At 42.8% G+C, this 24,292-nt stretch overlaps 1 protein-coding gene across 1 annotated transcript in view; it reads right to left on the minus strand.

Annotated features, from left to right (window-relative positions):
* Window positions 1-24,292, minus strand: part of GPC3 (glypican 3) — a 426,198-nt gene that overhangs the window by 118,053 nt on the left and 283,853 nt on the right. Inside the window, exon 5 of the mRNA XM_082445345.1 lies at window positions 20,261-20,386. Within this exon, the coding sequence (XP_082301471.1) occupies window positions 20,261-20,386 (126 nt within the window). The remainder of the gene's footprint in view (window positions 1-20,260; window positions 20,387-24,292) is intronic.

Consider the following 24,292-nt stretch of genomic DNA (forward strand, 5'->3'; position numbering starts at 1 on the left):
ATGAGGGTGAGCCACTGCAGCCGCAATCCTCCTCATCCAGACTGCCTGGAGTGTCAGGAATGGGGACACTGACGGCCGCGCGGGATTTTAAGGATGGGCTATCTACTTAGTAACGCTCATCTCTAATTAGATTAATTGTCCTCTCTCCAGAACACTGCTTTTTCCTAAAGCTTTGACACGGTTCTGGCAACGAATACTGGCCAGTGGAGGAGGAAAAGTAGAGAGAAGTTCCTACCTCCTAAATCGATACTTTTCTTAAGTGGACATGTTACGTGTGATGTCAGAAGTGTCACCATTAAGCACTACTTGTGGTGTCTCCCTCCCCCACCCAGTGTGGTATCTGCTTAGCATGAAAATGACTGCCTTAATACCAAGCAAACCTGATTTGTGAAGTGAAAGGGGGACATGCCTCTGTTCAGGCAGATTGGTCAGGGATGGGGGAGAAGGAAGTGGAAAACCTGTGCAAAAGCTGTAAAGAGAAAAGGAACCTAATTAAAACAGGACATCTGGGCTTGCTGGTCTTGGGACAGTTGAAGCAAAGAGAGCACTTGTAGAAGAGGAATAGAGTCAAACATGTGTAAAATGGGCAATCTTTTCTTCCTGTCTCTGTACTGGCTGAGGCAGCACGGGTGTAGTGGATTCAAATATAGAACATTGAAAATGGAAGCACACTTAAGAGTGCATCCTGTCCAATCCACTCATCGTGTAGATGAAGAAACTGAGACCCTGAGAGGGACTTTCCCAAGTAGTCAGTACTTAGTATCATAACTCCCACCTTTAGAATAAATTCCTTCTTTAAAAGGTTCCTTAAATGCACGTTGCTGATTTTGGAGAGAGAAGTTGCTAGAAAATTCACTTTCCTTCTTTTCCTAGGCATTAGACTAGTGGCAAGTATTTGAAAGCAAGGCTTAGAGAAACCAACTGGTCCCCCTCCCCCCACCAATTATTTAATTTCACGTTGCTGCCGGGGTTATAGATGACCTACAAATAAGTTACAGCTCTCACATTCTCAGAGCGCCATCTTATGGAGAGACTGCAGTATTGCAAGTAGCCCTTTACCCAAACTCAGTGATTTATCAGACTGTTTCCTTGGAAAGTACTCTGGCTGCAACAATCACTGTGAAAAAATGGGATAATTTAAAGAGTGTAAATAGCTTTTTTCCCCCCCCACACACACACTGTATTTTATTTTTACAAGAGATAAACAGACTGACACCAAGCATTGTACATGGATGACCACAACAAAAGCAACAATGATTGCAATTACCAAACATGAAACACACTCATACTATGTCATAATATTGACATTCAGTCCAGTAATCCTCCACTGTAACAGCTCCTTTACTTTGCAGTGAAAATTGCCTCTGAGTCCTTGTGGGATTTTTTTTTTTAATTCAAACAGAAAGTCACAAAAATTATACTCATCCTCATCAGTTCAAGAGTGTAAATAGCTTTAAAAACAAACTAGAGGGACTTCCCTGGTGGCGCAGTGGTTGGGAATCCGCCTGCCAATGCAGGGGACACGGGTTTGAGCCCTGGTTCGGGAAGATCCCACATGCCGTGGAACAGCTAAGCCCGTGTGCCACAACTACTGGGCCTGCGCTCCAGAGCCCGTGAGCCACACTACTGAGCCCATGTGCCACAACTACTGAAGCCCACGCGCCTAGAGCCCGAGCTCCGCAACAAGAGAAGCCACCGAAATGAGAAGTCCGCATACTGCAAAAAAGAGTAGCCCCTGCTCACTGCAACTAGAGAAAGCCCGCGTGCAGCAACAAAGAAGACCCAACACAGCCGAAAATAAATGAATGAATGAATGAATGAATAAAAAAACTAGAACACAGGGTAGAAAACCCTTCTTATTAATAGGCCTAAGAAAATGTTCTTTTTCTATCCAAGATGCAGTCTTAATTTACATAAATGAACAGAAAAATAAAGGTGGAAAGAGCTGAGTTTTGTAAATATGCTTAATAAAGACAGCAACAATTTGCTTCTCATTTATTTATGCACATATTTAAGGAAAAATGTTTTGCATAATTGTTGGTACAGCAGTACCACTTCAGAGCAAATTTCAGCCAGGAGAGTGCTAGAAACAGATATGACCATCATACTCCAAGAAGTACTTCCATTCTCAAACAATAGCCTTTCAGAAATTACAAATAGATTTCAACAGAAAGGAAGCAAAAGGTAGAGAAGAAATCCGGGAGCTGTAAACCCATTTACACCTCATTTAGTGGACATTACCTGCATAAGGGAATAACTGTATTAGAATCTGTTTTCAGCCTATTTTCAAACCTCACTGTGAGGAGAGACTAAAAGATTGGTCTTGGAATACAATCAAGAAGTCATTTAAACCTAGAGGAGCGAAGAATATTTTCCAGATGGCGAGGAAAGCTTGAGCAGTTGATGTCACCCACCACAGGGAGAAGAGTCAGTGGCTGTGAGGAGCAGCCTCCTGCAGAGATGGGGAGATGGAGAGAAAACGCCTGAGAAGGGAGCCCCTGAATGTCTGTCTGAAGAGGCAGACTCTGCAGAGGAGGCTGGAGGTGAGGAGAGAGAAAAGTAAATAAGGAAGCAAAAGTGATTCTTGCGAGAACTGCGGGATAGGCAGAGCCTGATGTGTGGGAACGCTGGTGAGAACTGCTTCCTGGGCTTTGAGCCCTGACCACAAGCGGCCAGGATACTAAGCCAGGGCAAGCAGGGCTGGTGAAGGGTTCTCTGAGGGGTGTCCTTGAGGGGAACATACCAAGGAGGAAAGGAATCTGATCCAGTGTAAGGCTTATAAAAACAGCAAAAAATATGTAAGTCAAAGCTCAATAACTGGGGGTGGAAATGTAACAGAGCAGGGTGTGTGATGGGGATTTATTATTAAATCACCCCAAACTCATTTACCGAGTCCTTCTAGCCCAGAGAAGTAGCCCGGAAAACCAGATGTTTTCTTGTCCCACTGGAGTTAAATGAAAAGGAAATGATCTTTACCTGTTTTGAAGTTAGTTTTGTTTTTTTTTTTAAGTTAGAATTGAACTCAAAAATATTTGAGTTGGAAAGGACCCCCGAAATCATTTAGTTCAATGCACTCCTCTTACAGATGGGCAAACTGAGCCCCAGAGAGACCAAGCAGTAGCCGTGCAAATTATTATTGGCAGCGCTGCTGGTGGAACGTGACTGAAGCTGTAACTTCCCCCAAATAGAAGAGCCAAGAGGAAGGGGTCAAAGAACAGGTCACACACCTCAACACATGACAACATTGTGTGAAAGTAACTGATTTTCAAAATAATGATCAATAATTATTTTTAAGAGGTAAAACTTAGTCTGGCCTACATAGTTTACTGAGACAGCAAAGACAATACGTTTTAGAAAGGCTGAGTCATGTGGTGGAATGAGCACTGGCCTTGGAGTCAAGACATAGGTTCAAAAGCTGGTACTGTGTGACTTCTGACAAGTAACTAAACCCTGCTGAACTCGAGCTTCCCTATCTGTGAAATGGGGATAATGCCACCTGCATTTGTTTTGAGGATCAGTTGATATAATGAATGTTAGTAAATTGAGATAACATAGGTGAAGTGTTTACAAGAGGACTCAGCACATCTATGAGAGGGCTGGTATTATTATGTGAAAGCACCCAACACACAACAGGTGTTCAATAAATGTTATTTGGAAGAGGATTTCCTGAGGGAGGATGAATAAACCTTGCAATGAATAGTTAGGGGAAGCTTTAAATCTGCTCATCCCCGCACTGAGAGGACTTAAGAAAGTGTGAGCAGCTAGCACTGAGCAGAGGTGGCCTCACAAAGCTTCCAGGGGACGGGGCATCTGAGGCGGAGAACTTGCCGGTTAGGACTTCAAATGGCTCAGAATTAATTTTAGTCCATTGAAGAAGAGATTGTTTGCCTGTGGCCCGGGGCAGATAGACAAGTTTCCCAAGTGATCAACTTTGGCTGTCAGAAGCCTTTTCACTCTCTCCTCCCGCCACATTTCATATTCCTCCTCTCTGTGACAGAAAAGTCACTTTTTCAAATCTTTCTCTTTGGAACACTGCTTTGTTTGTCCTGGGTCCCTGCGGGGTCTCCAACAAACATCTATTCTTTAATGCAGGGATCTTCAAAATGAAGAACAGGACTCTTGAAAAGTCCACTTGCAATCACACTTCACTGACCCAAGACCAGTTTGAGGGAGAGGCAAAGTCTGAGTTAGGGAAGAGTGTGACTTGTGAACCTTTTTCTCGCGTTGCGTTTCACAAAGGAAAGCCTCCTAAATGTTGCGTTGGATGTCCTGCTGAACTTTATTTAATGAACCGCCAAAGATTATGAGCAAAGGATAAACTGTTTTCACATGAACGGGTACTGCTGAAATACTTTAAAAGAAAGCTCAACATTCCTGCCACTATTTTGCTGTCAGCTTCTCCTGTCTTAGCCACAGTCATTTAAACGCGCTGAAACCTTCAATGTGCAGGATTAGGCGTCCCGAGATCCTGAGCCAATGGTGACAAAGGCAGGAAGGTGATAGCTTAGCTGCCTGGCCCATCAGGCCCCAGTCTCTGGAATTAGTCTTGCTTCTCGGAGCCAGTATTTCATGCTTTTGGAGTGAATCTCAGATGTTCAGGCATGACTTCCTTTTGCCCGCTCTATTTTCCCAGGCCATACGGCCTGAATTCCACCTTGGTTTCCTTGTTTGTATTCACCCCCGAGTCAGTCCTCTGCTTTATCCAGTGCTCGGCACACAGTAGGCAGTCAATAAGCGTCTGCTGAACTGAACTGAACTGAGACTGAAGACCTCACCCGAAGCTCACCTTCGGTGGTGGAGACTCTGACCTATTCGGCCCAGCTCTTGTCAGTCTGTTCCCCTGGGGTCTTCCCCCCAAATCTGCAGCCAGTGACTGAGGACCTGCCTTACACTGGACTTTTGTCTGGGCCCTGCCAGGAAAACCTGCCCCTGTGTCCCACCTGCTAGATTGTGCCACTGTGGAAACCAACGGCTAGCTAGGGAATGGCAGAGTTCCTGCCCGGTGCCCCAGTGAACATCAGTATTCAGGTGGTGGGTCACTTCCCACGTGGGCCAGCCAGACAGGAGAGTTCCCATAGCCCAAGCACCACTCCTTCAGCCTCTGTCCCATCCCCAGGGACCAATCACTGGGCCCCGACACTGAGCCCACCCAAGATACACACCTGCTAGTAATATCAATTTGCATCACAAACCCTTTTCCAATACTGTAAACTTTGGCCCACTTCTGGGCCTGATTTAATGAGATTTTACTGTTGTGAAAACAAATCTTCTAACCCATCTGTTATATTTGCTATGGTCAAGGCAATAACTTCGAGAGGGTTTCAAATCTGACGGTGAAATTTCTAGGTTCTCAGTTTTTGGGGTCAGAGAAAGGATTTGCTGTCTTCCATCGGTATAGAATGCAAACACCCTTTATTCCACACTTACCTATTAAGCACCTACATAGCCCTGTGCTCGGCCACAGGACCCTGACAGTTGGAGGTACTGAATTTTCCAGTGTTCTAGCTCACTATCTCCAGTTTGTATTTCATGGACCAGATCCTGGTTTTGGCTCTGGCAAACCTGGTCCTCAGAAAATGAAATCTTCAACTAGTGACTGCGTTGGATTCCCCTGCAAACTTGTGATTGAGAGCATGCAGCGCTCCCACCTCCTGAGCCGAGGACACACACAGCAGCCTACATCACATCATGACACCCAGGGAGCTGGCATAGAGCGCCATCGTGGCTGATGGGAGGGAGAAGGAACTAGCAAGAATAAGGTGTTAGACTTGCCCAAGGACGCTGACAGGTCTGGTCTGAAGAAAGTGGAGCTGCCACTTCTGCTGCCTTCTCTTAAAATCAGCCTCAGAGCCCCAGAATCTAGGCTGCAGTCAGAGCCCTGGGCAGCAGAAGGAAACACACTCAGCAGGTGTTTGCCTGCTGGAAGACAGTGGCCACGGTGGGCATGGCCAGAGGAACTAGAACAGAGCCACGAGCACAGGGGAAAGAGCCGACCACACTGCCAAGGTCTGACTAGCAGAATAGCTCTGCCCTTGGCAGGTCCAAGCCTGGCACTGCCGCTCTCTAGTTGCCAGCAATAAAACGAAAGAATAACGGAGGGAAGGAAAGGTGAACTGAAGTGTAAACCACCCCCATTCCAACCGCCCCAGTAGCTGCAGGTGCCTTTAGCTCCTTGACTCTTTGCACCTGCTCTCCTGCCGGAACAAGTGGCCTATTGTGTGAGGCTGTACACAGGGAGGTGCTAAGCAAACAAAAGTGACTCTCCTGATCGTAAAATAGATGGGATTCCAGGAAAACTTTACCAAGCCAAATAAAAGTGATTGTAAAGCACTTGGTGAAACATAAACTGCTACATACATAAATACTTAATAAAAGCTCACAGCAATGCACACAAGGACAACTAGGTCAAAAATTACCCTAGCTCTCTAGCCCGGAGGGTCTCGGAAAAGAGAGAATGTTCTCCCTCCCTCAGGTTTTCTCAGCCACTTTGTATCCCCCTCTGCTCTTACCTGCCCTTCAGCCCTCGGCGCTCCTCTAGATGTATCTCTCCCCTCAATGATATATCTCTGTGGTTAGAGGGCTTCTAATTTTCATTCTGGGTGGTTTGTGTCAAATATTATTAGGAGCAACAGACACTGAATTCCCTTTCTTTTGCTCAGAAGCTCCACTGGGGTCGTGAGGTGCTATGGGGGAAGACAATTTCTTTAAGGTTTAATTATGTGAATTTCACACCAAACTCTCCAATATCAGAAACTGAGACCTCTGACAACATCTCAAACAGCCAACCTACCTGCTCCCCTGTAGCCCCAAAGATACCTGGAGGATCTCTTCTAATGAGAATGATTACACCCCGGGGCTCCTTTTGAATCGCTTTCACTTTGGTCTGTTTGGGAAGCCATCAGGGAAAGAACTGGAAATTCAAAGTCACCAAGGTGGCTTTATGGCATCCCTCCTCCTCTCAGACTCTTCCCTCCCTCAAATATCCTTGCCATAGGATCTCATGGCCTGTTAGAGCTCGAAAGAGCTTTAGAGGTCATCCTGTCTAACTCCTTCATTTTATAAATAAAATGCTGAAGGGCTGTGACTTGCCCAAGGTCACACAAACCAGCTCGTGGTAGAGTCAAGACCCAGGCTGGACTTCCAGTCTAGGGCTAAAGGGTCTCTACTTGCATGGGCTCCACAGCTCCATAGGGGATACATAGGCAATGGCTTCATCGGAAGAGATATCGTGTAGAGGAGATGGAATGGAGGTCATCGGCTCTTTCTCCCAGGAGATGCCACCTTCCGGCCCTGAGAAAATCTGAGAGCACAGAAGCATAGTGCAAGAGGCAGGAAACGTACTGCAACTTGACTGGGTCTGGACTGGGGAGAGACCAAGGAAAGGATAGGATTTAGCAGCACAGGCCAGGGAAAGCTAGACAGGACACCCATCCCAGGTCTGCTGGACTAGAGAGGAGAGCAAGCTTAGATCAGGGTTTCCATCAAGAACAGGAAGAAGGTAGGAGGGTTTTGAACCCATGAAGGAGAGAAGCCAAGCATCTGACAGGCCGTAGAGTGGGTAAGAGAGCACAGACTGCCTGACTTTGGATCCCATCTCTCTTACTAGTGCTGTGGCTTTTGTTGTTAACCTCACCAATAAATGGGGGTAATAATCGTGTCCAGATCAGAAGGCTGTGGTGGAATTAACTTACTTAATGCACACATGGTAAGCACCATAGAAATGTTAGCTATTACCATCATTAAGCACCTTCACTGTTTCAGTCCTACTTTCTGAGCTATACCCCCTCTGCTCAGTCCTACTTTCTGAAGTTACACTGCACCCTCAGACAGGATGTGGAAGGGGCAAAGGAAAGAGAGAAGTTTTCAGAATGCCTCAGGCAAGAAAAGGTAAGAGAAGATAAACAGAGAAGGCAGAAAAACCAACAGAGCTGTAATTCCCCAGCTCTCCTTCATCCCTCCAAATGTAAACCTCCTACAACTGCACCTTTTCCCATATTTAGTAGCTCCTAAGGGCATAGGTGCCAGGAGGTGACCAACTGTCCCTCTTTGCCTGAGACTGAGAAATTTCCTGGGACTCGGGACTTTCTGTGCCCAAACTGGAAAGTCTTGGGCAAACTGGAACAAGCTGATCGCCGTAGCGGCCAGAAGGTGTTTGCTGTTCAGAATTGCTATTTGTTATCACTAGAGTGCAGAGCACTACTGCTAAATGCCATCCACTGGGGTTTGGAAAAGCTGTGTTATCCAGAAGCCATGCGAAGGGGGTTTTAATAGGACTTTCTTCGTGTCTATGAAGGGGAAAAAAAGAGTTTCTTCAATAAATGGGTTTCACCAGGGGAACGTTAGCCAGTTTGAGGATGATGGTTTTTAGCAGGACATTCACACAGCAATAGCCTCATTATCAATGATTCTTATTTGTTCACTTCGATTCTCTGATGCAGGCTGTCTTTCTCCAACTTCTATTCCCAGCACTGTGATTTATATGTGTTTGCAAGTAATAAAGCTGCGTTTATTGTAAAAGTCTGTCACTCAGACTTTTCATTAATTTAAACTGATGCTACAAATCCCTCAGAGTATTTCCTTATGCAGGGTCAATTGGTTTATTCAACACCATGGAATGACTTGTTTAAAAATAGAATTTGTGGGAATAGGTGAATTTGCTTAAGGAAAAAACATTTTTTTTTGAAAAAACATTTTTTTAAGTAACATTTCTGGAGAGATGCATAGAGAGAGATACTCGGGAAGCTGCTAAAAGCTCTGTGTTTATAAAGAGAGCCCAGTAATGCTGTGTTAATTAGCCAATATATAGTTCCATTTATTCGTGGTAGAACTTCCCTCCATATCTGATCTACTTTTCTACATTAACACCTAGTAAATGGAGGGCGCCTCACAATTTTCAAAGCTATTTCATATGTGTTTGCTTATTGGAGGCTCACAACACCCTACGAGGTTGCCGGGGGAGAAATTAATTTCACCATTTCATAGAAGGAGAAAACAAAACACAGAGGGTTTAAGTAAACCTGTCCAAAGGCACACAGACATACCATGGGGAAGCTAGATCTGGTACTTAGGTTTGTTACCAACAAGTATGTTTGTTGCTTCATTTACTGAATTCAATAAAAATGTATGGAGAGTCTACTCTATGGCAGGTACAACTAAGCAATGAGGATATATAGCTAGAAGACACAGTACTTGTCTTCTAGTGGAAGATTAGAGAAGGCGTGTAACCGGAGACGTGCCAGAGGGACACCTATGTGCCGAGGGTCTTAACCCAGACTAGGGCATGGGGCAGGAGGATTCAGGCTCCTCAGAAGAGATGCCATTGAGTCAAGGATAAGGAGGGGTGAGCCAGCACAGTACCTTTTTCTGGCCCCTTCTAGGATGGTCCTGGTCGTTAGCTTTTCAGCCTGAGTTCTTGTGTAGCGTAACCCCCTACACATCCCTCCAACTCAAGGCTGGTGTACCCTGACCTCGGGTGAGGCCAGCTCACTCTGGCTCTCGTTAAACGGGGACTCATCCCAGTTCTGAGCCTGAAGCTGTGCCCAGAAGTGAGAAAGGGGACAAAACGGGCCAGTGAATGGCTCAAGCTAGGGTGCTTTAAGATCCATCTGACACGTGGATCACTAAAATATTTGGGGACAAAAAGTAGGAAGCTCCTGTGCCACCGGAGCTACAAATGAAAATAAATTTTCCTTCACAGGGAAATGAAACTTCCTTACAGAGGCGACAAATCCAAGGATCAAAGCCAAACTCACGTAAAAAAGTAAAATTCATTGGCTTGAGAAATTGGGAAATCATGACCGATTTTAATGACCTCTCTCCTTTTCCACAAAGGTTAATCCAAGGGTGACAGAAAGGACTTCAGAGCATTGGACAACTAGACCCTTCCTGGTTTCTACTGTAAGTAAAATAGGAAGATTACCTGAGTCAATCACTGTTAAGAAGTTCTAGGAGGAACTGTTGAAACTGCCTTTGCTATGAAACAAGATATTGAAGGTAGGAAGGCCAGTCCAGTACATACCCATAGATGCAAATAACTCTCCCTTGATCACCAGTGGACCCAAATGCCCACCATTTGTGCCAAGCAGGGCCAGGGATGAGGATTTTAATGTTTGTGCAGAAGGGAGAAGAAAAAAGATAAAAATGAGAGGGAGCAGGTAAAGCTGTTTCCCTGAAGAATTGAGAAATGGATCACTGAAGGGAGCTAAAGTCAGGCTCCAACTCTCTTCCAGTAAAGAACTGGAAGAACCATTGTTATAGGCTTATTTTATTGAATAACAGCAGTAATAGCTACCCCTTCTTGAGGGCCTACTGTGTTCCAGGCACTATACTCCGTATTTCACAATCTTTCTGAATTCTCTCAACAATCCTTTAAAAGTAGAGATTATTAACTCCATTGTGCAGATGTGGAAACGGGCTCAGAGAAGACAAAGAACTAATACATACTGGAGCCGAAATCCAAACCCAGGCTTGCTGACCCCAAAGTTGTGAGCTGAAACACTCTACCCCATGGCTTTTTACCACTGCCATGTAACTTCGCAATTTGCCTCTGTGTGCTTTTTGTTAACTCCCAACTGCTTGACTTTATCAGTAAAAATCATCAGAGAAACTCAAGCAATATTTTGTATTTGCTTAAGTATAGGAAGAAAGGGCAAAAAGACTGGAGAGCTGAGTTTCTTTCAGTGGAGTCCCCAAAAGCTTACCCTGGGGGAAGAACTGGGGCCAGTGGCAGTAAAGAAGTGGCACCTGCCGACCATTTCCTGCAGCCTGCAGGGGAGAAAAATGAAAACCACGACCACAAAAGTCCCAACAACAAGGCAGCCAGAGGGGTCTAAGAGCAGGGCCATTGGCAACAGGCTCCCAAGGAGGAGGCTTCCCTAACAGGCCTCTTCCTGTGCTTCAAACTCGGAGTCGCAAGAGTCCATTTTCATGATACTCAGCGACTGACTACCAGAAATAACACTTCTGGGTCAGAGTACCTGGATGAAAATGTTTCAGGTGTGTTCCATCTGTGTCAGTCAAAGGTGTTCTGATGAAGTGACACTGCTATCACTCAAGGACTGACTGTCCCCTTCACCAGGAAAAGGCCAGGGCACTTGTGCCTTCCAGCAGCCTTGCTTCACTCAATTCACCACCTCCATTACATGCTCTCCGAGGGGTGAATAAAAAGCAATGGCAGGGCTTCCCTGGTGGCGCAGTGGTTAAGAATCCGCCTGCCAATGCAGGGGACACGGGTTCGAGTCCTGGTCTGGGAAGATCCCACATGCCGCGGAGCAACTAAGCCCGTGCGCCACAACTACTGAGCCTGCGAGTCTGGAGCCTGTGCTCCGCAACAAGAGAGGCCGCGATAGTGAGAGGCCCGCGCACCGCGATGAAGAGTGGTCCCCGCTCGCCGCAACTGGAGAAAGCCCTCGCACAGAAACGAAGACCCAACACAGCCATAAATAAATAAATAAATAAATTAAAAAAAAAAAAAAAAAAAGCAATGGCAGATTTCAAATTCGTAAACAAATATCAACCAGAATGTATACAGCCAAAACCGTGTTGGGTCCCATCGACGATTCTGACATTATTTAAAACATTTCTGGAATGCCTCTCTGGAAAGCCCACTTAAAGCCAGTTTAAGTGTCACAAGAAATAAAGAGTCCCATTATTATTCTCTTACCCCAAATGAATCCCAAATGGTATGAGCCTGCTTGAGCAGCCTCCCCATTCAACAGTTTGGTTCCAAAAGACATATAGATATTTACCCCAAATCCAGTTTACCTTTACAGGAAGAATGGCCTACAGCTCTTCACCCTTGCTCTGGACCTTTGCCCATCCTGCTCGGCCACACTCTAATGATATGATAACATCAACAGCTATCATTTATTCAGTGCCTACGGGCCAGCACACAGCTTCACAACAATCCTGCACAATAGGTACCATTATGCCCATCTTACAAACAAGGTAACAGAACGTGATGCTAAACGACTTGCCAGAAGCACAGAGTCAATGTGTAATCCAGGATGAAAATCTCCATCTGTATCGTTCTAATGACTGCGCTCACTCTTCCTGATAATGCACCGATCACCTGCTTCATGCATCCTAACCTCTCAGGGTCTTCTCCCTATAATTGTCTGTACCACTGATGATCAACGGGCTGAACACCAGCAACTTGCAGACTGTGGGAATGGCCATATGCCCTCAAGGCTTTTCCTAAAGAAGATGTCGAAAGATATCTTGAAGACTGGCAGCCTCAGTGAAATCAGTCTGTGACCTAGCAAAGCACCTACTCGGAAGGAGAAATAATACTTCAAGGACATAAAAGCCCTGATGTGTTAAATAAATAATTTCTTAAAAGCAATTATAGGGCTTCCCTGGTGGCGCAGTGGTTGAGAATCTGCCTGCTAATGCAGGGGACACGGGTTCGAGCCCTGGTCTGGGAAGATCCCACATGCCGCGGAGCAACTAGGCCCGTGAGCCACAACTACTGAGCCTGCGCGTCTGGAGCCTGTGCTCCGCAACAAGAGAGGCCGCGATAGTGAGAGGCCTGCACACCACGATGAAGAGTGGCCCCCGCTTGCCGCAACTAGAGAAAGCCCTCGCACAGAAACGACGAGCCAACACAGCCATAAATAAATAAATTAATTAAAAATAAAATTTAAAAAAAGCAATTATAGTCCTTCACGGACCCGTCTCCTAAGCCTTCCCAGCAAAAATAGAAGAGCTCTGGTGCACAGAGCAGTGATAGTGAGAGGAGACAGGTCTTACTCCACCTTCAGAATCACATTTCAAAGAGGAAGCTGTGTGGTGATATTGATTTGTTGACGGTATGGATATGCTGGGACCTGCCTTGGAGGCCCCAAATGCTCTCCGTATAATGAGATGATCCAACTGAGCGCGGGTGGGGCTGGCGTAAGAACTAAGAGAACACAATCTGCTTCAAGAATAAGCCATCCAGCCTTCAACAGGTGGCTACAGACATCACTGTTGAGCCGTGAGGGTGTCTCCTCCTGCTACTTCAGACCTGACAGTTGACAAGTGCAGCCCATCCTGAATGTGGCAGACCATAATATGCTGTCAGTCAGTAGGATAAGCTGGGTTTTTCTCACTCAATTCTGCAGGTAGAGCTGCTGTATGTGACACTGTAATCTTAAGGGATAAATGTCACTGTATTGCCACAGAGTAGGTTCTGAAAAATAGCTGTCACTAAAGACAACTTTTGACATAAATCTATAACGGAAAATATGTCAGTCTAAGCCCTCAGAGGAATTATTACATGGGGGCGCACCCCAAATTTATCTGTCTTACCTTACCAGGATTATAAAAAATCTCTAGCTGACACAAATATTTCATGCTACACCAAGTTAAGTCATTTTCTATGTAATCTATTTTTCCTTCAAAACTTTTCCATGAAAAATCTTGACTTTCCTAAAGCAAGTTAGAATATGTAAGCTGCCACACTAGCTATACCTCAGTATTTTCATTCTAGGACATACAATCAAATCAGAAAAAAGTGAAGTGTCATGTTTCTGCTTCCAGGAAAACTGAATGAAATGAAACCCAAAAACGTCTGAAGGGGACCAAAAGCTGCGGAGGTAGACAGTGCTCCAAACAAAATAAAGTTACTTTCCCAGTCAAAAAAATATATATATATACCAAAGCCCTATTTGTCCCTCTCTCCCTCCTGCCAGCCTTTCATAAGCACAGCTTCCTGCGGGATAGGGGGCAAAGGAAGAACTAGCAATGAGAAGAGCTGGGGTATTGAAGGCTGCACCACAGTTTCTAACCCTCCGACCATCACAACAGGGGCTGCTAAGAAGAGAGCTATAAGCCTTGGCTACAGCAGGAGTTTAGTCTGACTTGTGCCTAAACAAGTTCAGAAGTAAATGACTTTAGGACCTGACTCAGTACCATTCAATATTATTTCCATGATCCGATGTTTACTTTCTTTCCTGTGCCCACTTCCTCTTGGCTCTGTTTTTTATTTTATATTTGCCTCCCCATTGGTGTTTTCATTGGCTATCCCATATGCAAAGTTCTATGTACACTGCCTTGAGCCTTTTGGAGAAAAGCTACAACGTAAACCTAAACTAACAAACAAAATTCGAATAATAAATAATAACCTATTTTAGCATGAGAACATGGGAGCTATGTATAGCGACTGCTGCATGCCACTGGCCTGTTCTGATGGGATTGGAACGAGCTGTGCAAGTGCATATGTGTGTCTGAATATGTATACACTCCGCACATCGGTCTTTTCTTCAATTAATTCCTTCATAACCAGATTGAAGATCCTGAAGGTCTTTCCATTTTGCTCTTTAAACCAGTGAAAACCTTGCTAGTGCTAGAAATTGGTCCCTCCCCTACCTCAAGTCCTCAAAACAGTGTTCTTAAAATAACTGCATTATAAACACAGAATCGACTATTTCCCCTCACCTTTCCTACATTATAGGGCAAAACCCAGCCGTTTTGTTCATCTCATTTAAAAAAACATGATTTTGTACATGTCAGGAATCGGGTGTTAATGGTTCCCTCATTCATTCCCACTTGTTGATATGACACAGTCTATCCCTCCAACTCAGCAGAAGAAAAACAGTCTCGTTACGCTACTTTTCTGAAGCATCCAGAAGGTTTAGAGACAAGAACAAAACTCCTTGAGAATTAAAATAATTGCTTTGTGTATTCCTGCTTCTGCCTTTCCAATTAAGCAGAGAAATCCTGGAGAGGCACTATAAACATCGGAAGACTTGTCTGATCAGTGGAAATAAGGGAGAATTTGCAGTGAGTGTGTGCGTCTATCATCTCTCAGGTGAAATGGAAGGTAAGATTGTGTAGGAGGGAGAGGACGCACCTTCACTGCAACGTGCCCCTGCAGATCTCATGGAGTTTATTCTCTAATGCCAGGTGCCCCATGTACTCCACTGAGAGTCCCAGAGTCATGCTGAGAAAATACACAGCAACATGGCAGAGGAGCAACAAAACCAGCTAGGACTGGATACAGAGGGAACGGAGGCATCGTGCCACAAAGTATAAGTAGTTGTATATGTGGAATTGATAACCTCAAAGTCACTAGGGAAGTACAAACTCCTGTAGGAGGTATGCGGATTGCAGGAGAGACCAGCTGACTATACACACAGCGCTGAGAAAAAAAGACTCAGGGGAGAAAAACTGCAAAGGAATATAGAGATGAGGCCAGGTGGAGGAGAGGCTAGCATTTAGGTGGTGGTCAAGTATGATGGGGATGGGAGACCTGAAGGCTGTCCTGTTCTCAAGGTTAAGGGTGAGCCAAGCTGATTCAGAAATGGTGGGAAAAGCCTGATTAGAGCAGTAGTTGCTCAGGGTGAATATAAAAATGGGTGGAAAACTGATGACTGGATAAACAAAATGTGCTACACCCATGCAATGAAATATTACTTGGCATAAGAAGAAAAGAAGCACTGATACATGCTACAATTTGGATGAACCTTAAAAACATTATGCTAAGTGAATGGTTCCATTTATATGAAATATCCAGAATTGGTTAGTTGCCAGGGGCTGGAGGAAGGGGAGAATGGGAAGTGATCACTAATGGGTATAAGGTTTCTTCTGGGGTGATGACAAAGTCTTGGAACAAGATAGAGGTGATGATTGTACAACATAGTGAATGTACTAAATGCCACTGTATTGTATACCTTAAAATGGTTAATTTTATATTATATGAATTTCACCTTAATAAAACACACACACACACACACACACACACACACACACACTAGCATGCACGCCCAATACAAATGGGTAGGAGCCTCTGCTGTGACGGCTCTGAGGGGAGCTCTCCCTGGACTGCTGAGGAAGGAGGCTGGTTGACTTTTTTCCTCTCATTCTTCTCCTTAAGTTGTAAACTCCTCAGCAGGGGCAGGCACTGCATTCTACCTATCACTGGATGCCCCACAGGGCCTAGTACACAGTAGGTGCTCAATCTTTGTTGAAGGAACCTGCACTATCAGATGTTAAATGTAGAAAAAAAAACAGTATTTTTTTCTAACTAAGGTTTTTGAACATGTATAGGTTCAAACAGTTTCTCTCTTACGCTATTTTAAAGTAAACTTGATTAAACAATAAAACAGGGCTTACATAGTATCAAACCATCCAGAAGAAGGGTGAAAATTTCAGCCAATTATCCAGATATTTGGCCTAACAGTTCGAAAAAGGTGTTTGAGAATGTATTTGCTAATTTGTTCACTCTTCATACAGGCAAAGCCTACATTTAGCTGTTAAGCCCAGTGTTAGCTTACTTCTATGGGCTCCTTTATTTTTCTCTTGGTCTCAGGGATTCTGTAATTGAAATTCACAGTAGTTCTACAAAGGCAAAAGATGGAGGATTTTCTGCCTTTGGCAATGGTAGGAGATCTTTGCCTGTAGGATACATGGTGACTCTCATGACGGAGTATACCTCACACAAGCCAAGCTTGCTAATTTGAAGATTTCTCTGTGAAATCCTGGAAGCCAATATTTATCTCCAGCCAAGATGAGGAGGTGGTGGAGAGAGGGGGAGGTGAGAAGGACAAATGATGCTTATGTGGTACTCCCTGAGACTAGATCTGTGAAAACGTTCTTTTCCTGCATAGTTCAATTGCTTTTATTCATAAGAGATAAAAATTGAAAGGATGTGAAATATGACCTTATTTAGAGAGACAATGACTTGTTTGACTCTTTAAAAGTTGAAAGATCTGTACGTCCATAGTAGGAGGGTATAAACAGCTATGATAACCCAGCTGACATGGATACTGATCGATATTTTCTTCAACGTCAATATTTTCTTTTTAATCAGGTGTCTCCACTGACAAGTCTTGTTCTCTTTCAAGATCCTTGATTTTCATAAATTTTCTTGACTAAAAGTAAAATATTTTCAAAGGAACACAAATCCAACCTATAAAGGCAACAAAGTCACAAGCCACTTGACAATATGAATTGGCAACTGTTACACTTAAGACTAAATTAAATGAGAAATTAAATGAAAAGCACTGGAAAGAGGATTTAACTATAGATGAGACATGCAGCGCAAAGCTAATCTTCATAAATGGTGCAAATAGAGGGCACACATGTCCTCAGGCTACAGAACTTCATATTATTAAATGTATATTCTTGAGTAATTTTGTAAAAATCTAGTTCGACACTATTCCCTAGTCCCATCGTTGCGTTAGGTCAGTGATTAAAGTACAGGTTAATTATAACCCGAGGTTGCCAACCATGGAAGGGTCAACTTCCTGGATTACATTATCCTTATTCTGTCTACCAACACGTTTGATTTCCTTCCTTCCTCCCACCTTCTTTGTCTTCCTTCCTTCTTTTACGTCCTGCAGAGTATATATCAACAATAAAAGTTGTTCCGAAAAAACTGTTTTTTCAAAAGTACAAGTAAGACTTTGGAATAATGGCTTTCCTCCATACTATAATATTTATTTTATCATTTTCAATATCCTAAGATATTAAAAGCTAGCAAATTAAACAAAGAAGTTTAACAGAGTTATTTTAATGGTGCAGAAGTGCATTTAGTTAACTTTTGGACTCATTCAAAGTTAGCAGGCTTTGGATTCTTCCATTTGATAGAAAAGGACTTTCTTGGTTCCAGGACAACATCCTTCATGAAAGTATACTGAACATGAAGTAGTTTATATGAGTAAAATTCAATTTTTAAAAATCCCACTAATTCGGGACTTCCCTGGTGGCACAGTGGTTAAGAATCCGCCTGCCAATGCAGGGGACACGGGTTTGATCCCTGGTCCGGGAAGATCCCACGTGCCGTGGAGCAACTAAGCCCATGCGCCACAACTACTGAGCCTGCGCTCTAGAGCCCACCAGCCACAACTACTGAAGCCCGCGCGCCTAGGGCCCGTGCTCTGCAACAAGAGAAGCCACCGCAATGAGCAGCCTGCGCACTGCAACGAAGAGTAGCCCCCGCTCGCCGCAACTAGAGAAAGCCCACGTGCAGCAGCGAAGACCCAGTACAGCCAAACATAAATAAAAAATAAAAAATAAAAAAAACATAGGCCTGCCTGACAAGAAATTCTTTTGAATTAACTAAAACTGGATCATCTGATATTTCAGAAGACATATCCAGTGGGGTTACAACATTTGCTCTAAACAATCACAACAAAGAGGAAACATATTAGTGCTTGATTCACAGTAGGTACTCAAATATTTGTTAAATGAGTAAATAAATGAATGATTACATTAGTAAATAAATATAAACCAAAATTTCCATGGTTACAAGATATGCTGCTTAAAACAAATTAGTGTTCAGGGACTGTTCATTTTTCACCATCTTATACCAGTGGGTAAGTCATTGGGATGGTTTCTCATCAAGTTTATGCAAGAACCACATATTTGACCTGTGGGTGTTTTCCTTTTTAAATATTATATCATTTATACCTGTTTTAAGGCATCTGCTTTTTATAAAGCCAAATACCAACTGCTTTTCTTTGACAATTTAAATGAATATGTCGTAACAGTTAGGTACGTTTCCATGATTCTACTCAGTACCTGATAGAGATTTTAGGGTGATAAAGATACACCATTTCTCCAGAGTAGAGTGGGCTGCATGGGGCCATTAATCCCTCCAGCCTGATTCACATTTGCTACAGAGAAGTCTATCTCCAGGGTGGCATGCAGCCTCGGTCTCATTAGCACCTCAATCTCATTGTTCCAGGTCAGTACAAAGCTTAGTTGAGAAACAAGCTGTTTTCAGGCATGTGTTCTACTTTACATTGGGAAGAGGAGGGGTGGTGGGGGAAGGGAGAAAGAAGAGAAGTAACACGAACTGAGCTTCCAGTATCTGCCAGTCTGCTAGGGACTTTACCTCACCTACTAGTTACAACAACCCTGTGAGATGCCCCTTCCTTACAGAAGAGGACCTTGAGACTTTCTAGGTGAAGTCACTCACCCCAGGCCACACGTAGTCAGTAACAGAACTGAGATGCAAATCCAAGTTCATCTGGCTGCAAAGCCTTCCTCTGTCCATGACATTACATTGCTAATTAATTCCATTTAGCATCATGATTAATTATCCTGTGTCCGGATATTGGGTTCCACTAGAATGTAAGCTCCTCAAAGCAAGTAACTTGCCTATCTTGTTCACCCTCATATCCCTAACTCCTACCTTGGTGCCTAACACATAGTATCTCAAACATAAATGTTGAAGGTATGGATGAATGTATAAATCCATAAGGAAATAAAACACACAGACTGCCGGAGCTAGAGGTGCTCTAATCCAACCATCTCGGTTTTTAGATGGGGAAACTAAGGCTCGGAGGGATTAAGTTGCTTGCCCTTGGTTAAACAACTGGTCAGTGAAAGATTCAGAACTTGCATCCAGCACTCTTCTGTATTCTCCTCTACAACATGCTACCCCTTGCACAGACATTTTTGAAAGCATGTTCATCAACTCCATATGGTTTCCTAAGCATTCTACCCTCCTGATTTAATTCTTTAATTGTAAGCTATTCCTTACACATGCAAAGCAATGGAGGTTAGGAATACCATTAGCCCACTAGAATGAAAGCTCACTGAGGACAGGAAAATTTGCCTGTTCTTTTCACTTCGACATGACTGGCACTTAGAAAATGCTCAGTAAATATTTGCTGAAGAAATGAATATATATTATTTCCTTTCCAGCGATAAGCAAATTCTTCAGAGATGACGAATGCTAGCACAGATTATATTAAGAAACACTCAAATGATTAAACATTTCAGTAAAAATACTGTGAAATGGTACTCCTCCTTCCCTCCCCTTTCTTCTTTCCTCTATCTTCATCTAGAACACGGGGCACGGGGCGGGGGAGATAATGCTATTTCATAGGATTGATGTAAGGATAAAAAGAGATAATACATATAAGCACTTAGCATGGTGCTTAACATGTAGTTAACTCTCAATAAATAACAGCTATTAGTACAAATATGATTTCTTCAAATCAATCAATCAATCAATCAATAAGGGCCCACATAATGAGAAGATGGAAGAAGCCAAAGACACCCCCCCCCAAAAAAAAGACTTGTTTTATGCTTTACAATTTGTAAAATGTTCCTGAATCCATAGTTCTCCATGTGCTTCAAAGTTTGTAAGTTCTATGAGGGCTATAAGTTATAGACGGCATCCACTATGTCGGAGATGTTCATGTGTATGTTTTTTTCTAGAATTTTTCTCATGAAATTAATGGAGAGAAGACATAACTAACATTGAGCTGAACATATGATGAGTATTCCTCAAATACTGCTACATTTAACGTTAGAAAAAGATTACCTCTCCACGAGTTCTTGTCCATTCCAGCAAAGGGTGTCGTTTTCAGCCACAGGGCTGTGGCTGCAGATGTAGCCAGGCAAAGCACTATAGAAGCTGATGAAAGATTTTAACTTCTGAATTAGTTCCCTGAAAGAAAAACAAAACATCTGTGTATAAGATGCAAGTAAACCCAGTATGAGGTAAGTTTAATTTCCTTATCAGCATGACAGAAAGGCTCTGCCAAGCTGATTAGAGCAATAAATGATTTAAAAAGACATTCTTGGCTATGAGGCCACGATTGAGGTTTTTGTTTTTTAAATCAATAAAATGACAGAAAAAAATTTGCCTGCCATATAAGGTGCTGTTCCTATCAGAAGGGTGATTTAATTCCACCATCCATTTTTCTAACACGTTCAGCTTCCATTTTTTGTTCAGATGCTGTTACCCACATTCTCAAAGGCGCTGATTACAAGGCACACTGAAGCACTACATATCTTTTGGTTTCTGAGTGTAACTGAGTGCATTGATTGTAATTTACAATGCTATTACCCTAGAGATGGCCCCTTTCCATATAGACTCAGGCTAATAGTTGCAGATCAGAATCGCAGTATAAGCTCTGTGAAATTCTCCTGACAATATCATCAGAGAAACTCACATCTGCTAAAGGAGGAAGGTTTCTTTGTTCTTTGTTTATATATTGTGGTTCCTATGGGGGTGGGGGTGGGAGGGGTCCTAGTATATTTTATTATGTATTTGCTCTGGCTTTCATGTTATAAGAGTGTGTGTGTGTGTGTGTGTGTGTGTGTGTGTGTGTGTGTGAGAGAGAGAGACAGGAGACCAAGCGAACGTATTATATATGCAAATATGTATAAACACACACCCATAAATACCCAGCAAAACTTTTGGCCTATTATCTTCTTTCAGATGTACATGGACATACAAAATGAGACACTATAGACTGGAAAGAAGTGTTTATGCTTATTAAGAAATATTAAAATATCTATGTAATAGATGTCCAGTAGTAAACAAACCAAAATAAAATACTCTTTATTTTCTAAAGCAATATTCCTTGTAGAACGGAAGTTAAAGAGTACTTCATATATATTCAAGTCTATCTTAAGTCTTCACTAAGTTTTTAGAGACTCTCACCAGGGAATTTGCTGGCAGTGGAGTAATTATTCAATACTGTCTCCAGGCTAACAATGGACTGACCTGATATATAGGCCTTTAGAGGAGCCCAGAAATGCCTTCTGGGGGTTGTTCTCAGATCTGGCCAAAAGAGGAAGACTGGTGGAAATTACTGTCTTGCATTTAATGCCATTTTCCATTTTATTACCATAAAACAATTCATTTCAACTAATTTAGAGAAAGAGAGAGAGAGAGAGCACTTACGACACTCAGCACATCTTCACAAAGGCTCGGGTCACAGTAAAGCCAGGGTGATGTACAGAACAACTCGAGAAGGGTTATTGAGACATATATAACTCCTGATACCCCAACAGTTACGTCCTGCTCTGCTCAAACCCTCTCACAGCTTACTGCTGGTTGCTGAGCTATAACTCCTGATACCCCAACAGTTACGTCCTGCTCTGCTCAAACCCTCTCACAGCCTACTGCTGGTTGCTGAGCTATAACTCCTGATACCCCAACAGTTACGTCCTGCTCTGCTCAAACCCTCTCACAGCCTACTGCTGGTTGCTGAGCTCTGTCAATCTCCAAAGTGAAGAGGCTCAATATAGGGCTCTGAAGATAAAAGTCAACACTATAGTTTCTCACAGAGGAAAAAGATGGGCTCAATTAATGCTAATAGGGGAGATGCTCTGTTTTACAAGGTAATAATACGGTTCCCAAGAGTGGAAACTGAAAGACTAAAGGCTGAGTAATTCCCCTCATTCCATGAGGAAATGGAATACAGCCATTAGTCTATGGGAAGTGATGGCCCTCCCTTTAATGAAAGAGTTTCCCTTAGGCCTCCTCCTACCTCCAAACTCTCTCTCACTAACATAGCACATAGCAAGAAAAATTGAACCTCATAGCAAAGCCTTCCAATTTGACTTCCCTAGAAGTTAAAACAAACAAACAAACAAACATAACACTCTGAACTTCTTCCAGCCTCCCAACTCTTGCAGTTTTTTTCTTGGCTGATCATAAAGATCATTGACAAACTGAAAAAGATTCAGAGAGGGTCTATCTAAATGTCGAGGGGACAAAGGGATGTGATAAACCTAAGACCTCCAACTTTAGTATGGAGGGATATTACTCGGTGGGGTCAAAATAAAAATCTAAGAAAGCCACGAAGACTGTGAATAATGTCTAGGTCATCAAATTCTAGAACTCGGGGAATCTCTCTGAAACTTGAACAAGGTAACTTGGGGAAATAAAAGACCATCCTGCTTCACAGAGTACTCATTACCTCCACAGGACATACAGGATGGACCTAGGGAGAGATAGTGTTTTTAAAACTTGCTTCTGAATTAGTTATTTTGAATTTAGAACACAGTTTCATTTAGGAACTATGATATGGTGATGGCTGGATTCTCAGAACAGCCCCTTAAAACCCATTAGGAGTAGTAGCTAAGAGCACTGATTTTGGAGTCTGACCCACGTGAGTTTCAAATGCCAGTTACTCTCTCACTTACTTAGCAGTAAAACCTTACTAGACAGATTCTAAACTTCTCTGAGGCTTAGTTTCTTTATCTGTAAAATGAAGCAAATGATAGGTTGCTGGGATGATTAAATGAGACAATGCATGTAAAGTGTTTAGCATAGTACCTGGCACAGAGTAATACCTCCACAGTGTTAGCCATTTGGCGATTTATTTCCATTATTATGAGCCTGTAGAATATAAACGTAGTATATATATGAAATATATATTATATTCCAGATAAATTTATGTATGCAAGATAATTAAGTTGTTTTCAAGTTCCAGATAACTTTATATGCGCAAGATAAATAATACTTCATCTTTTAAGGTGGGTATTAAAAAGTACAACCATGTTTTCTCCCTAAATATTTTTCCTGTTATTCTTTTTCAAAAATTAGCTAGCTATTGGGCTGGGTAAATCACTGGACTAATCTGGTATAGCAGTTTAGATGGTCTTTGCCTGGTAGGAAAGTGGTGGTGGCCTTCACAAGGATTTGTGTCTAAGAATCCAAAATTGAGTATCAAATGTGGAAGACCAAGCCAAGATGAAGTCGAGTTTAAAAAGGTAGGTTAATCATCAGGGAAAGGCAAATCAAAACCACAGTAAGATACCACTTCAAGATGACTATAATAAAAAAGACAACAAGTGCTGGGAAGGGTGGGGAGAAATTGGAACTCCCACACATTGCTGATGGGAATGTAAAACAGCACGATCACTGTGGAAAATAGTTTGGTGGTTCTTCACAAAGTTAAGCATAGAGTTACCACATGACCCAGCAATTCCACTACTAGGTATATAGCCAAACTAATTCAAAACAAGTACTCAAATAAGTACATGTACATGACATGCATGCTCATAGCAGTACTATTAACGATAGCCAAAAGGTGGAACAAGACAAACAAACACATATTCTATACGATGGAATATTATTCTGTCTTAAAAAAAGTATTCCTGCGTGCTACAACATGGGTGAACCTTGAAAACATTATGCTAAGTGAAAGAAACCAATCATGAAGGATCACATATTATATGATTCCATTTATGTGAAATGTCCAGAATAGGCAAATTTAGAGAGGCATAAAGTAGATTAGTGGTTGCTTTGGGCTGGGGGGATGACGGTTGGGGAATGATAGCTAAAAGGTATGCGATTTCTTCTTGAGGTGATGAAAATGTTCTAAAATTGATTGTGGTGATGGTTGCACAACTCTGTGAATATAATAAAAACAGCTGAATTATATACTTTAAATGGATGAATTGTATGGTGTGTGGATTATATCTCAATAAAGCTGTTATTGAGATTTACCTCCAAAAAAGGGTAGAGAAGAGGTGAAATGTGTCTCAGAGAAAGAGAGGCTTTGTCTATAACAGAGAGATACTCCTTGGAATAGTGGAAAGAGACGATCAGGAG

This window comes from Balaenoptera physalus (assembly GCF_965194825.1).
Source record: "Balaenoptera physalus genome assembly, chromosome: X".
Taxonomy (NCBI): Eukaryota; Metazoa; Chordata; class Mammalia; order Artiodactyla; family Balaenopteridae; genus Balaenoptera; species Balaenoptera physalus.